The 17,978-nt window shown below is 48.9% G+C and overlaps 1 protein-coding gene across 1 annotated transcript in view; it reads right to left on the bottom strand.

The window, feature by feature from the left end:
* The window catches only part of LOC138786539 (receptor-type tyrosine-protein phosphatase S-like), a 338,771-nt gene that overhangs the window by 246,813 nt on the left and 73,980 nt on the right, over positions 1-17,978 (bottom strand). The window contains exon 2 of the mRNA XM_069963521.1: positions 13,023-13,161. Within this exon, the coding sequence (XP_069819622.1) occupies positions 13,023-13,098 (76 nt within the window). The 5' untranslated portion in view covers positions 13,099-13,161. The remainder of the gene's footprint in view (positions 1-13,022; positions 13,162-17,978) is intronic.

Raw genomic sequence — 17,978 nt, forward strand, 5'->3', positions numbered from 1 at the left:
CCTATATCCTTCATATATGGAATCTCAGTAAATATTATTTTTAACCCCTTAGTGACCAAGGAAGTGACTCAAGTCACATCTTTCAAATCTGATCTGTCTGTGCTAATATCTGATTATAAAAATAAATAATAAAATAATTCAAAGATCGTTTGTTTTTGTTTTTTCCATTACATATTGTACCTGACATTAGTGATGAATATTGGTCATTATCATTAGTGATAATTTGTGAAAAACTGTAAAATGTAGCAAAAAATAAGTCCTTAGAAGCAGCCAGCGCCTTCCTGACCCTTAGCCTGAGCCCGCCACGAGCCACACTCGTGGAGGAGACACCTACCCAGCAGGATATGTTTGCTTGTGGACAATCCAAGGTCATCCATTTTGATTACTCTCGGCTGGCAGCGAAAATGTCCCTAAAACTAATGTCTGATATCCAGCAGGCGGTGGAAACGGCCATACAGGCTATCCTGGCTAAACTGCAGGCGGACCTCACCGCCACGGCAGCAAGAGTGAAATCCACTGACCGCCGAGTTGTGCAGCTGGAAGCGACACAAGACACGGTAGCAGGGACTCTCCGGGCATTGTAACCAACCATGTTGGATATTCCAGTTAAATGTGGAAGTTCGTAGATATGTTTGGAGCATTGTCTGAGGGGGTTGTTGCTCTCCCTTTATATCCTGTACAAGGTGTGGGTAGTATCAGTGGCGTAGCAACCCCGGTCGCAGCGGTCGCCGCCGCGACCGGGCCGCTACCAAGGGGGGCCCGTGAGGCCCCCCTTGCCACTACACTGCCTCCCTTCAACTCCCTCTTGTGACCGCAAGCAGTGTTTTGCTTGCGGTCACAAGTGGATGGCCCCCGGCTGCCGTGCGGCTTCCCGGTTCTGTCCCTGTCCCGATGGTACTTCCAGGCACAGAGAGCGTCGATAACATTGCCCGCTGTGCCGGAAGTAACATCACCAGCGCACACAGAGCTCAGTGTGTGCTGCCGAAGACGGGACAGAGTCGGGGAGCCGCATGTCAGCCGGGGACCGGACTGCATAAGGCAGTCATGGGGGACAGCAAAAGAGGGCTGACATGGGGGAAAGCAAAAGGGGGCTAACATGGGGGACCACATAAGGGGGCTAACATGGGGGAGGGGCAGGAAAAGGGGGCAAACATGGGGGAGGGGCAGCAAAAGGGGGCCAACATAAGGGGGCTAACATGGGGGACAACAAAAGGGGGCTAACATCTATGAGGGGAACTACACGGAAGGGGGGGCATATACAATAGGGCATGTACTGTAGTGGACCACACAGAGGAATGCATGTACTATAGTGGGATCACATAGTGTCAGGGCTACCCACTAATTGAGCGTGTAAAGGGGCCAATACAGATGTGCAGTTTGTAGAGAGATGAGAATGGTGACAGAGTGAGAAGCCTAATATGTTTGTCTGGCAGATTCTGTGGATTCTTGGCTCGGAGAAGTTCTCATAACGGCCCAGGACAGAAGAAGATGAAAAGGGAAGAACTCCGATCAGAGAAGACGTCCCCTGGGAGTCACTGGTTATAACTGCACTGTAATGTATATGGTGTACAGAGCCTGTGTAGAGCAGGGGCTACCTCTATATGACTGGATGCGGTGATAGTGAGCTGTGTACAGTGGATTATTTAATAGCAGCGGTGGTGTTAGTAAGTATGCGGTGGCATTAGTCAGTATGTGGTGGCATTAGTCAGTATGCTTTGGTAATATTTGTTACTTGTAATCTGGTACAGTGCTTTAATGGATTTAGTATACTGGATAACAATATGGTGGTGATAATAATATTTGCCCCTTGTGTACTGGTATTATTGGCAATATTGGTCTCAGTATACAGGATTTGGTTGGTAACAGTATGGCGGTAATATGTATGGTGATAATATTTCCTATATACTGGTATTATTGGTAATATCGGTCTTGAGATACCAATAGCATTGCTTGGTCGAGAAAGGGGGGGCCCCAAGTTGACCTCTTGCACCAGGGCCCAAGAGACATTAGCTACACATTGGCTCCAACCAGTTCCTTGTGTAGATAACGTTCGAGAAGGGGATGGTAGTTGCAGCACCATAAGCAGCTGTTGATGTTTACCACTCTTCTCGTTAGTTCTGGGTTGTTGTTACTATGTAACCTTACAGTAAGAGAAATCAAGTAGTACAATTCAGGGGTCTCTTCAAACATACTTCTGAGTGTTGGATCCAAATTGTCTCTTGACTCTTTTGTGAGAGAAAGTGTTCTTCTACTTTATGTTTACCCCCCTACTTTAGTCTATCTTATGTTTGTGAAAAACCACTCCTATATTTTGTCTGTGTCTTCATGTAAGTCTGTTATTGCCCACGATTTAGCGTGTGGCGTGTTTGGGCGCCCTTGGACCCTTTAATTTACCTGGGTTCCTTCTTGTTCTGCTAATGGGGTTGGGGGGTGGGTGGGGTTTATCATGTCAGAAAAAAGGAAGTCAGAAACCAATGTGCCGAGAGTTTCCATCTCTCTCTCTATTGCGAGACCTCTTTACTGGGCACTTTCTCGCCTGATGCAACCCTTACCTCCTTTCGAGTAGGGGTTCTTCTTTCTTTGTTATCTTTTCTCCTCTCTCCCACCCTTTTTTTTCCCTTCTTTTCTCCTTTTTCTCTCTTCTTCTTTCTTCTCTCTTTCTACCTTTTCCATTCTTCTTCCCCCTCCTTCCCTACCCTTGTTGCCCCCTCAACCTCTTACCATTTACCTCTCATATCTAGGTTTTCCCGGTTCTCTTCATGAAGGTGGTGTCGTGGAACGTGAAGGGGCTTAGGTCAAACGGATACAAGTGTTGCGGCACCTGAAACAGCTTGCAGAGGAAGACATTGTACGCATGAAAAAGCTATGGGTGGGCGAGGTGTATGGTTCACCAGCTACTGGCGGTAAGGCAGGCGTACTCACCTTATTCAGCAAGAATTTTAGCTGCGCAGTAATTTCCCATGACCATGATGCGGAGGGTAGATGGATACAAACAACTATACGCAGGGCCGTCTTAACAGCATTATGGGCCCCTGGGCAGAGGTGCGAATTGGGCCAGTGCCCCCCATAGTAGCCAGTGCCCCCCATAGTAGCCAGTACCCCTATAGTAGCCAGTGCCCCCTATAGTAGCCAGTGCCCCCCATAGTAGCCAGTGCCCCCCATAGTAGCCAGTGCCCCCCATAGTAGCCAGTAACCCTATAGTAGCCAGTGCCCCCCATAGTAGCCAGTGCCCCCATAGTAGCCAGTACCCCTATAGTAGCCAGTGCCCCCCATAGTAGCCAGTGCCCCCCATAGTAGCCAGTACCCCCATAGTAGCCAGTGCCCCCCATAGTAGCCAGTACCCCTATAGTAGCCAGTGCCCCCCATAGTAGCCAGTGCCCCTCATAGTAGCCAGTGCCCCCCATAGTAGCCAGTGCCCCCCATAGTAGCCAGTACCCCCATAGTAGCCAGTGCCCCCCATAGTAGCCAGTACCCCTATAGTAGCCAGTGCCCCCCATAGTAGCCAGTACCCCTATAGTAGCCAGTGCCCCCCATAGTAGCCAGTGCCCCCCATAGTAGCCAGCACCCCTATAGTAGCCAGTGCCCCCATAGTAGCCAGTGCTCCCCCATAGTAGCCAGTGTCCCCCATAGTAGCCAGTACCCCTATAGTAGCCAGTGCTCCCCATAGTAGCCAGTGCCCCCCATAGCAGCCAGTGCCCCCCATAGTAGCCAGTGCCCCCATAGTAGCCAGTGCCCCCATAGTAGCCAGTGCTCCCCATAGTAGCCAGTGCCCCCATAGTAGCCAGTGCTCCCCATAGTAGCCAGTGCCCCCCATAGTAGCCAGTGCCCCCAATAGTAGCCAGTGCCCCCATAGTAGCCAGTGACCCCCAAAACAACAAACCAGTTACTCACCCGTCCGGCGGCCCCAGCAGCTCCTCTCCCGGCAGCGCGCACTCCCGTCATCCTCCGGGCACAGGCAGCGGGGTACAGAGAGACTGCCTGTGCCGGAAGTGTCCGGCTGCACGACACATCCAGGACACAGGCAGCGTCTCTGTACCCCTCTGCCTGTGCCGGAGGATGACGGGAGCGCGCTGCCGGGAGAGGAGCTGCTGGGGCCGCCGGACGGGTGAGTTCCTGGACTGCCGGCCCCTTCTATCGCCACTTAGCTGAGCCGATCAGAAGCCCAGGAAAGTGCTGCTAATTGCACTTTCCTGGGCTTCTGATCGGCTGTCAGCTGAGAAGCGATAGAAGGGGCGGGCGGAGGGGGTGGCTCAGGGCCGCTCACTATGCATATGCATAGTGAGCGGCAATACAGGGGGCGGGCAGGACGGCTTCCTTGCGGTGCTCAGCACTGCTTGGGAGCCGTCTTCGCTTTATAGGACGCACTTAGTTTTATAAGTGCGTCTTATAAAGCAAAAAATACAGGTGTGTCCCAGAGGGCAGGGGCCCCCTAGGACGCAAGGGCCCCCGGGCAGCCGCCTACCCTGCCCAACGGGTAAGACGGCCCTGACTATACGGGTGGAAGACATTGACTATAGTGTATACAACATTTATGGACCCAATGGTGAAAATAGACATCACGCCACCACCTGGCCTCCTGACCATCATGGAGGTCTCTGCTTACTGAAGGATACATGGACGCGACCTTGCTGGAAGCAACAACGGGTCCCGTTAAGTATCTTGTGTACTTGGGTGTGATTATTACTAAGAATGAACTGTTCATCGTAACATGTTGAAGCATTGAATATAAAAAGAAAAAATCGCAACGCATGTGTCAGCACTTTATTGATTGGAGTTCTATGGTTAAAGGAAAGAAGGCGTTTCCCACCTTCTGACACACTACACCCAAGGCTAGTATCGGTGCACGTCTTGTGTTTCGACTGATTGAAGACTAGCCAAAGCCAGTTTTCCCCACAATTCATAGCCACACTGACTGATCATAGGGGGCAGGTACATACTGACGCTGCAAGCATATTAAAGCCTTTGGAAGCATATTATACAGATCTGTACAAGGAACCTCCTGGGGAAAGGGGATGACAGTAGATCATTTCTTGACTCCATTTCTATGCCTTCTCTCCCTTCAGAGCAAAGGGATGCCCTTAACGCGGATTTTACTGAGGAGGAAGATAAACGGGCCAATAAGGGTATGACTAATAACAAGGCACCGGGACCAGATGGGTTCACGGGAGAATACTTCAAGGCACTGCTAGAGGAGATTGTCTCACTCTTGATGGCCCATTACTACTACTACTACTCAAACCCAATGCTGCCCTCTTCCTACAGGCCGATTTCCTTAATTAATGCGGATCTTAAAATACTATCTAAAATACTTGCAGATAGGCTTAGTGTTTTACTTCCTGATCTCATCAATCCGGCGCAGGTAGGATTTATTAAGGGAAGGTCTGCCGTGTACAATATCCGTAAGGTTCTGAGCATATTAGATTGGGTGAAGCACCATCCCGGGCCAGAAGAGTCTCTGATACTTCTGACCTTCGACGCAGAAAAAGCATTTGATGACGTAAGATGGGACTGGCTCGGGATGGTGCTTGACAAAGTGGGCATCATAGGGTCTTTTAGGACATTCCTGGGAGGTCTGTACACCAATTCCAAAGCCCGCATTGCCCTGCCTTTCCAACTGTCCTCTAGTATCCCCTTGTGCAGGGGAATACGTCAGGGATGCCCTTTATCGCCCCTGTTGTTCAATCTGGTGCTAGAGCAGTTGGCGCAGTTTCTTTAGGGCTCCTCCCTATATCAGGGTATAGCTGTGGGGAAAACTGTAACCAAAATGGCATTGTTCGCAGACAATGCCCTATTATTTTTAGCCAGACCTAGAGAGCAGTTGGGACCGCTTCTTGAGGCTATAAACAAATTTGGCACGTTTTATGGTTACAAAATCAACCCATCCAAAAGTGAAATATTACAGTTAGGGGAAAAAACTACCTGCTGCCTTTTGGGCATCAAAGGGATTGGTGGGAGCAGTGAAACAACAAATTACTTACCTAGGTATTAAGGTAGGAGTAGACCGCGACTCCTTGTACCATCTGAATTACCCCCCTTTAATTGAAAAGATCTGCGGTGAGCTGAAGAGATGGTTTCATCTGCCCATTTCTTTCTTGGGCAGATGACATTTGGTAAAAATTTACCCGTTACAAAACCATCCCACTTTTGCTCAAGCATAACGACATTAAAAAACTTAATTCAGCTTTTTCCAGGTATATCTTGTACGGTAAGCGACCCCGCATAGCCCTTCAGAAATTAATGTTATCCCGCTTTGATGGGGGGGGTCAACTTTCCGAGTATTAGGGGGTATAATCTAGCTTGCCTGCTGAGACACGTCTTAGATTGGGTCCATAACATTAGCAATTTTTCTAATCTAATTATGGAAGTGGAACTAGCGGCGCCCTGGAACCTAGTCTCCTGTCTACATACCAAAGTTTTCCTATTACCTCCCCTTCTCCGGAAATCCCTGATCATTCAAGACACGGTGTTGGCATGGAAGGCAGTGCGAAAAATATTTGGACTATCTTTTCTTAGCTTGTGCCTTGGGGACATCCAGAATTCCCTCAGGGGAGAGAAAATGCTCTCTTCTCTGATTGGAGGGAAAGGGGGGTACTATCGGCCAAAGACCTTATGGACGATACGAGGCCTGTATTTAGAGTTCATGCTGCCCTAGGCACTTTGCACGCAGAGGCGCCCCACCCCACACACACACGTTACTGTACATGCATGGTATATACCCTGGCACTTGGGTGCCGCTCTGCTTGATGCCTGCTGTTCTCATCAAACAGACGTGATGGAGGAAGGAAGGAGGCCGGGGACGTCTTAGTTTGGGGACTGGTTCTGTCAAGTGTTGGACTGGGGTACCTGGAGCCCACCAATATACAACCAGTGAGACACGACATGCTGGCCCGCTCCTTTCCTGAATTCATCTGTACCTGTGACAAATCTCAGAACACCCTCCATTCATACAGCTCTCAGGGTATGCTGGGAGTTGTAGTTTCTGAAAGGACAACCCTGTAATAAATCACTGTGTGCAGAGGCTCCTGGTGGCTGCAATCTGTGGGTGACAACCATCAGCCCTGAAGGTCCAGCAACACATCAGTCTACAGCGGCAGTTATCATAGGATTGTACTACTTTACTACAACTACCAGCATATCCTGAGGGCTGCAGACTGTCAGTACATGCTGGGAGTTGTAGTGCCTGCAGCTGTTGTAGTTGGGTCCTATACACTGAATGCTTTGTGGCATATAAGAATACATAGATCTGTGGGGGCTCAGTGCAGGGAAGTGACCCCAGAACAGCACTAATAGGGGATAGAACAAAAACATCTCCCCCTATATCTTATTAGTGATGTTCTGGGGTCACTTCCCTACACTGAGCCCCCACAGATTTATGTATACTTATATGCCACAAAGCATCCAGTGTATAATGCACCTAGGACCCAACTACAGCAGCTGCAGGCACTACAACTCCCAGCATATTCTGAGGGCTGCAGACTGTTCTGGGAGTTGTAGTGCCTGCAGCTGTTGTAGTTGGGTCCTGGAGGCGTTGTGGGAGATCAGAATACATAGATCTGTGGCGGCTCAGTGCAGGGACGTGACCCCAGAACATCACTAATAGGGATAGGGGGAGATGCTTTTGTTCTATACCCTATTAGTGCTGTTCTGGGGTCACTTCCACACACTAAGCCCCCACAGATCTCTGTATTCTGATCTCCCACAAAGCCTCCAGTGTATAATGCACCTAGGACCCAACTACAACATCTGCAGGCACTACAACTCCCAGCATTTACTGACAGTCTACAGCCCTCAGGATATGCTGGGAGTTGTAGTGCCTGCAGCTCTTGTAGTTGGGTCCTAGTTTAAAAGTTTGGGCTAGTGTACTGTAGTGACCGCAGGGATGTGTTAGTACACTACCGCAAACAATACATTGACCCATTGAGACCCCAATGGTACACAGGCTCTGCACACTATAGAAGTGATTACAGTGCAGTTACTAATGACTCACAGGTGACGTCTTCTCGAATTGCTGTCGCTAACTTTTTGCTTTCTTCTCCATCTGGCGCAGCATCATGAAGACTTCTCCAACCACAACTCGTCTGCAGTGTGGGCAGCTGGGGGTGACTGGGGAAGGGAGGCAGCTGGGGGTGACTGGGGAAGGTAGGCAGCTGGGGGTGACTGGGGAAGGGAGGCAGCTGGGGGTGACTGGGGAAGGGAGGCAGCTGGGGGTGACTGAGGAAGGGAGGCAGCTGGGGGTGACTGGGGAAGGGAGGCAGCTGGGGGTGACTGGGGAAGGGAGGCAGCTGGGGGGGGACTGAGGAAGGGAGGCAGCTGGGGTGACTGGGGAAGGGAGGCAGCTGGGGGGGGGGCTGAGGAAGGGAGGCAGCTGGGGGTGACTGGGGAAGGAAGGCAGCTGGGGGTGACTGAGGAAGGGAGGCAGCTGGGGGTGACTGGGGAAGGGAGGCAGCTGGGGTGACTGGGGAAGGGAGGCAGCTGGGGGTGACTGGGGAAGGGAGGCAGCTGGGGGTGACTGGGGGAGCAGCTGGGGGAGCCAGGGAGAGCAGCTGGGGAAAAGGGAGAGCAGCTGGGGGAAAGGGAGAGCAGCTGGGGGGCAGGGGAGCAGCAGGGAGGGGCAGCTAGGGTGGCAGGGGAGAAGCTGGGGTTCAGGGGGGGCTGGGGCTCAGGGGAGAAGCTGAGGTTCAGGGGGAGAGGCTGGGGGTCAGGGGGAGCGGTAGGGGGGCAGGGGAGAAGCTGGGGGCAGGGGAGAGGCTGAGGGTTAGGTGGAGAGGCTGGGGGTCAGGGGAGAGGCTGGGGGTCAGGGGAGAGGCTGGGGGCAGGGGAGAGGCTGGGGAGCAGGGGAGAGGCTGCGGGTCAGAGGAGAGGCTGGGGGGCAGAGGGAGAGGCTGGGGTCAGGGGAGACACTGGGGGGCAGGGGAGAGGCTGAGGGTTAGGTGGAGAGGCTGGGGGGCAGGGGAGAGGCTGGGGGGGCAGGGGAGAGTCTGGGGGGTCAGGGGAGAGGCTGGGGGTTAGGGGGAGAGGCTGGGGGTTAGGGGGAGAGGCTGGGGGGCAGGAGAGAGGCTGCCCCCCCAGCAGGGGAGCAGCTGAGGATGCAGGGGGGCCGGGGGGCGGGCAGACGCTGTGGGGCAGGGGGGAGAGGCTGGGGGGGGGGGGGGGAGATGGGGCGGCCAGGAGCAGGATGGGCAGGCAGGCTGGTTCCCTCCCCCCATGCAGCGTCGAGGTCCGGGGTGCGAGGCAGGGGGGTGAGCTTCCGGCACACACAGCCTGACAGAGGCCGGAAGCTCACAGCTGCAGCCCCGGATCTTCTCTCCTGCTCGGCGATGACGTCACATCCCGTGAGCGCCGCCGAGCAGGCTGTGTGTGCCAGAAGCTCACCCCCTCCCTCACAGCCCGGACCCCGGCGCTGCATGGGGGGAGGGAACCAGCCTGCCTGCCCATCATGCTCCTGCTCCTGGCCGCTCCGTCAAATCCCCCCCCACCCCCGGCGCGGACTAGGCACCCGTGGGCCGATGCCTACGGAGTTTTTTTTTTTTTTTTTTAAATAATAAAAAAAGTGTTCCCTGCAGGTCAACCCCCCCCCCCCCCCCCCCCGCAGGGCGCCACCCTAGGCACCAGCAAAAAGGCAAAAATACCATAGCACACCTAAGTGGTCCCTCAGAGACTCAAAATAATGAAAAAATTGCATAAAAAATAGATGAAACAAAGTTACCGTTCCTGTAGTCCATCAGGACAAAGTCCATAGAAAAAATGCAAAGGTAACAGCATCAAGGCGTAGGTAAAGTGCAAAAAAGAAGTGTTTATTCCCTCATGGCAATAACATAGCAGCAATAACCCTAGGCACCAGACCACGGGTGCCTAGTGGCAAATACGGCCCTGGAATTTACAGACAAATGGTGGCTTACTGAATTTGAGGTTGAGGCGAATTACAATCTGGATCCGCGACATTTCTTGGTGACAAAACAGATCATGTCCTTCTGTAAGAAAAGACTGAATAATCTATCTATCTGAGGAACTATCCTCTAATAGCTTTAAAGGGGTTGTCCGGCGATAAAAAATTATTCACAGAATAACACACATTACAAAGTTATACAACTTTGTAATGTATGTTATGTCTGTGAATGGCCCCCTTCCCCGTGTTTCCCCCCACCCACGCTAGACCCGGAAGTGTGGTGCATTATACTCACCGCATCTCGTGTCGTCCATGGTCTCCGATCGTCAGCAGTGACGTCTTCTTCGGGAGGCCAGCGGATCTTCCCGAGTGCCGGCCGCCCTCTGCAGCGTCATCCGAAGCTCAGCCGCGATTGGCTGAGCATAACTGTGCTCAGCCAATCGCGGCTGAGCGGCTGATGACGCGGCCACGTCATCAGCTGCTCAGCCGCGATTGGCTGAGCACAGTTATGCTCAGCCAATCGCGGCTGAGCTTCGGATGACGCTGCAGAGGGCGGCCGGCACTCGGGAAGATCCGCTGGCCTCCCGAAGAAGACGTCACTGCTGAGGATCGGAGACCGTGGTCGGCACGTGACAGGTAATGTATAGCGCACCACACTTCCGGGTACACGGGTGGGGGTGGTGGGACACGGGGAAGGGGGCCATTCACAGATATAACATACATTACAAAGTTGTATAACTTTGTAATGTGTGTTATTCTGTGAATAATTTTTTATCGCCGGACAACCCCTTTAATAGCTTTGTGGGATCAAATCCTCACAGGGTGACTTTATCTAACACTTATAGAACCCTCAACGACAACTTCCTGACTATAGATAAGAAAAAGATCTTCTCTAGATGGGCGAACAGATTGGGGCTGGGTTCACACTACGTATATTTCAGTCAGTATTGTGGTCCTCATATTGCAACCAAAACCAGGAGTGGATTAAAAACACAGAAAGGATCTGTCCATACAATGTTGAAATTGAGTGGATGGCCGCCATATAACAGTAAATAACTGCCATTATTTCAATACAATAGGCGTTGTTTTAAAATAACAGCAAATATTTGCCATTAAATGGCGGCCATCCACTCAATTTCAACATTGTGTGAACAGAGCCTTTCTGTGTTTTCAATCCACTCCTGGTTTTGGTTGCAATATGAGGACCACAATACTGACTGAAATATACGTAGTGTGAACCCAGATTGGAGGTGGAAGACCCCCGAGAACAAATCTTAGAGGGTTGGGACAGGGTCAGGAAACATGTCGTGTGCGAAGTATGAATGGAGACCTTCTTCAAGGTGATGCACCTTGCATACTTTGGATTTGACTTACCAGCTACGCCCTTATTTCCAGACAGGATACTACTTTGTCCTAAATGCAAGGCGCAGGCGACGGACTTTTGGCACGGCATGTGGTCCTGTTCTCACTCCCAAACATTTTGGCAGGCAGTGGTGAATTATGTTGGTAGGCATTGGAAGCTCAAATTGCCACTGGAACTTCTGCCTTTGGTCTTCCAATGCATTGATAGTTCGGTGGTCAATGCCTCTGGCCTGAAATCCGTTTCCGGCTCTTTTTCATGCAAGTTTGCTGATAGCTAAAAGAGTCCTTCTGCGAGAATGGATCCGCCCCGAGGTTCCAACAGTGCCAGGGGTCACTGAGTATCTGAAACTGTTTTTGGCCGCTGACAGCCTAGAGGCACACCAGAACACAGAAAAGCATGCCAGGTGGTTCTTCAACAAATGGAAAAACCTTTATTGTGACACACTTCATGACTGAGCAGGTGCACGCCTTTGTGAGACCATATAGACACTCCGACTGATACCTCAAAGGGGACATAGCAGGACGACTAGTAGGCTTGAGGCTCCCTGCTGGAGAGCCACGGCGGGTAGACAGGGTCTCAATGCCAGATGAATAGTTCTATGGACCACCTTCAGAATTGCAACGGGTGAACTTTGTTTTTCCCTGTACTTACTACTGCATAAAGGCTTCAGTTCCTGGATAAAATGGTGATGTCACGACCCAACTCCCAGAGCTATGCGGCTGTGGCTGCTGGAGACGATGATGGCAGAGGGATGCTCAGTGTCCCTCCAGTGCCCTGTGTCCCTCAGTGTTCCCCTGCCATCATCCTCTACAGCAGCCACAGCTCGCACAGCTCTGGGAGTTGGGTTATGACATCACCATTTTAGCAATACAATATTTTAATAAAAATTTTCGTCGGAGCTCTCCTTTAAAGAGGATGTACCACCAGGTAAGTCCTCTTTAACCTGACAAAGGGATAGAACGGCGCCGTCATGGGGAAGCCAAAGCCGCGGTCCGTTTTCCCAACCACGGCCCACGTGACGGCGCCGTTCTATCCCTGTGTCAGGTTAAAGAGGACGTACCTGGTGGTACATCCTCTTTAAAGCAAAGTTGAGGCAAAGCAAAATAAGAAAAATCAACAGAATTTTTATCACGCTGAATCTGTAGTTTTTAGAAATATCCCATGTGTGGCCCTGGTGTGCTGCTTGGCACACACAAAGGCCTCAGAAATATAGAAATCACCCTGTGACTTTGGGACCTTTTTTTTATTAGGCCATTTTTCAGGCACCATATTGGGTTTGCAAAAGGAATTTCCAAACCATAACAAATCCCCCCCCAAAAGACCTTACTTTGGAAACTATACCCCTTAAGGTACATATATAGGGAGATAGTGACCCCAACAGATGTTTCAAAGAATGTGTTAGAATTAAGTTGTAAATTTTTTTTCAATATTATGTTGTTTCAGCTTAGGTTTTCTAATTTTTACAAAGAAGACAAAAAAATGGTTAAGCAATTTCTGCTGGGTACTGCAGTTCCTCACATGTGGTCATAAAATTCAGAAGGCGAGGAGGGCCATTTATCATTTTTAAACTTTGCTGAAACCATTTTTAGACCACATACACATTTGCACCATTGTACCAGCACATCATGGTGTCTTAAGGGGTTAATGTTATTTTTGTTTATCACAAAGAGATTACACAGAACTATAGTAAACAAAAACCTTAAAATTTATTTAAAAAAATTTACTTTACCATAGGAACTTTTTTAACTATAAACTAAACAGTGCTTGACTTACTGTCAGCCTTGAGTCCAGCAAGAAGTAGGAGATGGCTTGTTATGCACACCAAGATAACCATGCTGGGGTTCCGCATGATCCCTCGACTTCTTCTTGGTTCAGTGCAGCCAATATCCTGGAACTAAGATGGGAGCAACCACTGCAAGAAGACAAAAGAGAACTCTGTTAAAATTCAATTGTTCCTCCTCAAGCAAACTTGAAAATATACAAGAAAAACAATAAAATTATGTGCTGTATATTTTTTTATTTTAGTAAAAACTTTCTCAATGAGACTCTAATTTAATTTGGATCCAATGAAGGGGTCGTGCACATTATGGTCTCACTGTGTGTCTGTATCCACGGAGACCCAAGCTTCTAGCTTAACAGAGGAACTTGCCGATGATCTGGAAGGGGGCCGTCATGACAGGTACAGGTTTAAATGTAAGAACATAAGGAGTCTGACAGCTGGGTCCCACCTTGATTTCCAGAATGAGATCCAACTCCTTTGTTTTAATGGAGTGGGAGGCTGGCACACTTGCCACCACTCCATTCATTGTTGTTGAACTGCTGGAGGTAGCCGAATATAATGTTCAACTTTCTTTAGCAGCAACCACACAAAAAGACAGGGACCCATCCTAGAGCTTGCATGAAGCCCCAGTGGTCAAAACTCGAAAATCATACCAAGAACTCCCAGGGCTGCCATAGCTAAAATCTGTATTAAATAGTCCCAGCAATTACCAAAGGAGATTGTTGCTTATTTATTCAGTGTAATACTTCACAAACAGGTAACAAGGTTGTGTCCAGTAGAAAAGACCCAATATGAGAGCTACAGTGTAATAGACCCAAGAACAAAAGCCCAAGTATAATAGAGAGTAAAGACTCTGACAGACTTTAAAACACAACCACATGACTGACAGCGACAAACTTGCTTTCCTGTCTGGAACTAGCTCATTGTGATTAAAAGTAGTTTTCCAAACAAAGGAGACTGATAAGCTATCCATGGAATAGGTCACCAGTCACTGATTGCCAATCAGCAATTTGCTACCCAGGGAATGGGTCTGGAAAAAGTTGGTTCCATTCTCTGTGTAGCAATACTTAAAGCAAATGTACTATCAGGTTCATTCGTATTAAGTGCTGCACATGAACAGAATGGCGCTGGAGTGGGGAAGCTGATGCTGCAGTCCTTTTTTTTCAACTACGTCCCGGTCTATTATCGGAAACAGGCCCAGGCTGAAGCACTGGAGGCGGACCGGGCCGCTATTAAGCGGCTACATTTTAAAGGCGAGGGTTTTGTCACACAGGGGTGGGCCGACCGACCTTCAGTGGCTTCCCCGTGCCGGCGCCGTTCTATTCATGTGCACAACTTAAAGCGAATGTGCCTGATGATACATTTGCTTTAACCCCTTAAGGACAGAGCCTGAAATGGCCTTAAGGACAAAGACAAATTTTATGAATATGACCTGTGTCACTTTATTCATTAATAACTTCGGGATGCTTTTACCTATCCGGCTGATTCTGAGACCGTTTTCTCGTGACATATGGTACTTTACATTTCTGGTAAAATGGAGTCGATACATATAACGAATCTTTATAAAAAACACCAAAATAACGTGAAAAATTGTGAAAAAAATGCATTTTTCCAACTTTGAAACTTTTCTGCTTATAAAGAAAATGATTATGCCACATAAGTTATATATTAAATAGCATTAGCAACATGTCTACTTTATGGTGGCGGCATTTATTAAACTATCTTTCATTTTTTTTAGACAAAAGAAAGCTTAAAACATTACCAGCAATTTTCCAAATTTTCAATAAAATTTCCAAATCTGATATTTTTAGGGACCTGTTCAGGTCAAAAGTGTATTTGAGGGGACTGAATGTTAGAAAGCCCCACAAAGCACCCCATTTCAGAAACTGCACCCCCCAAATTCTGCAAAAGCACATCCAGAAAGTTTTTTAACCCTTTAGGGGAGTCACAGAAATAAAAGCTAAGTGTGTAAGAAATTTGAAAATTTTACTTTTCTGTGCAGAGATTTTATTGTAGTCCAATAATTTTCATAATTATAAACCTATTACCAGAGAAATGAACCCCAATATTGATTGCCCCGTTTCTGCAGCTTATAGAAATACCCCATATGTGGCTCTATTGCGCTATTTGACGCAACCACAAGCCTCAGATATATAGGAGCACCTAGTGAATTTCAACGCCTCTGTTACATTTGGTTATTTTTGACTGTACCAATTCAGGTTGGCAGAGGCTCTGGGGTGCCAAAACCTAAAAAACACCCCTAAAGGGACACCATTTAAAAACTGCACCCTTCAAGAAATGTAACAAGGGGTATGGTGAGAATGTGGACCCCACAGGTGCTTCACAGATTTTCAGCTCAATGTGGTGTAAAAAAGGAAAAATTCAATTTTTTACACCAAAATGTTGTTCTAGGGGATAAAAGAAAAAAAAACACCAAACGTGTAGCGCAGTTTCTCCCGAGTACAGAAATACCCCACATGTGGACATAAAGGGCCAAGCGGGCGCAGGACGAGCCTCCAAAGGGAAGGAGCGCCAATTAGTCTTTGGAAGCTGAATTTTACCGGAATGGATTTCATGTTGCATTTACAAAGCGATCGTGCTGCCAAAACACTGGAAAACCCCCACAAGTGACCCCATTCTGGAAACTACACCCCTCAAGGAATCTAACAAGAGGTGCAGTGAGCATATGGACCCCACTGGTGACGGGCACAAATGTGGAACAATGTGACGTGAAAGGGAATATTTTCATTTTTTCACTTTCATGGCACAAATGTGCCAGTCATCAAGGGGTCCATATCCTCACTGCACCCCTCGTTAGATTCCGTGAGGGGAGTAGTTTCCAGAATGGGGTCACTTGTGGGGGGTTTTCACTGTCGTGGCAGCACGAGGGCTCTGTAAATGCGACATGGCGTTCATCATCCATTCTGGCCAAATCCAGCCTCCAAAATCCAAATGGCGCTCCTTCCCTTCGGAGGCTTGCCCTGCGCCCACATGGAGCTTTATGTCCACATGTGGGGTATTTACAGACTCGGGGGAAATTTCTTTACACATTTTGTGTGTTTTTTTCTCTTTTAACCCCTTGTGAAAATGAAAAATTTAAGGCTAAACCAACATTATAGTGTAAAAAATGTAATATTTAATTTTCACGCCACATTGTTCCACATTTGTGCCAGTCACCAGTGGGGTCCATATGCTCACTACACCCCTTGTTACATTCCCTGAGGGGTGTAGTTTCCATAATGGGGTCACTTGTGGGGGGTTCAACTGTCTTGGCAACACAGAGGCCTTTTAAATGCAACAAGGCCCTCGAAATCCATTCCAGCCAAATCCAGCCTCCAAAAACCAAATGGCGCTCCTTCCCTTTGGGGGCTTACCCTGCACCTGCCTGGCGCTTTATGTCCACATGTGGGGTATTTTCGTACTCAGGGGAAATTTCTCTACACATTTTGTGTTTTTTTTTTATCTTTTAACCCCTTGTGAAAATGAAAAAAATCAAGAAAGATCAATGAATTAGTGTAAAAATTAAACATTTTTTACACTAAATATTGGTCTAGCCTTGATTTTTTTCCATTTCAACAAGGGGTTAAAAAAAGAAAATGAACGCAAAACGTGTAGGGTAATTTCCACTGAGTACGAAAATACCCCACATGTGAATATAATGTGCCATATGGGCACAGGGCAAGCCACCAAAAGGACAGAGTGCCATTTAGAGGCTGGAATGGAGGATGGAGGCCATGTCGCATTTAGGAAGCTCCTGTGCTGCCAGGACAGTAGAAACCCCCCACATGTGACTCCATTCTGAAAACTACACCCCACAAGGAATCTAACAAGGGGTGCAGTGAGCATATAGACCCCACTGGTGACGGGCACATATGTAGAACATGTGCCATGAAAATAAAAAATATATTTTTTTTTAAATTTCACGGCACAAATGTGCCCGTCACCAGGGGCCCATATCCCCACTGCCCCCCTTGTTAGATTCCTTATGGGGTGTAGTTTCCAGAATGGGGTCACTTGTGGGGGGTTTCTACTGTCCGGGCCGCACAGAGGCTTTGTAATTGCATCGTGGCATCCTTTAATGGGAATGGCGGCCATACCTATTTAGCTGGGGAAAAGGGACAATTATTAATTTATTTGGGGGTATTAGGCCAGTTATTAGTTTATAAGGTTGAAAAGGACAAGAGTCAATCAAATTCAACCTGTGTTGATCCAGAGGAAGGCAAAAAATACTCGCTAGGCAGACGACAGTAGCTTCATCACTGGGAAAAAATTCCTTTCTGACTCCATAATGACAATCAGAATAATCCCTGGATCAACGTGACCCCTGAAATAGGAATAAGAGAAGGAATTTAGAAAATGTAGAACTCCAATGACATGTAGTACGCCTTGAAGTGATCCTGTATGCAGAGGCCGGGGCGATCAGGACAGGTGTTACACTGTAAAATGGTGTTCTTCCTGATCCCCCTGTTACGCCACGCTCTGCACTTCTTCTGGGGTCTCCTGATTTCCAGTGTGGGGGGACGTCACTTGGAAAATGTTGTCCTGGTGCGATACGGGGCCCTTCATATCCAGAAGCGCTGGGTCCGCTCCATGGCTGCTAAATATTAGGGCTCTGTTACTGCTTCTGATATCTCGGATTGTGCCGCACGCTACAGTAGCTCGGGCAGCGTGGGACCGGAAGAGGGGGTGCTGGTATAAAAGTTATCCCCGTACAGGTGGTAACCTTTATCCAGCAGTGGGAAGATCAGTTCCCGAAAGATCTTCCCACTAACTCCGGGGGGGGGGGGGGGGGCGGGGGCATCTGGGGTCTGGATTCGGGTGTCCCTTCCTTCATCCACTCTTAGGGTACGTGCACACTGCGGAATGGCGAAGGATAACCCTTTGTGCATTCCGCAGCTGGCACCCGCCGGCGGACTGAAGCAGGCGCGGGTCTCCGCTCGTGTCACACT

The sequence above is a fragment of the Dendropsophus ebraccatus genome, chromosome 3 (assembly GCF_027789765.1).
Source record: "Dendropsophus ebraccatus isolate aDenEbr1 chromosome 3, aDenEbr1.pat, whole genome shotgun sequence".
NCBI classification, from domain to species: domain Eukaryota; kingdom Metazoa; phylum Chordata; class Amphibia; order Anura; family Hylidae; genus Dendropsophus; species Dendropsophus ebraccatus.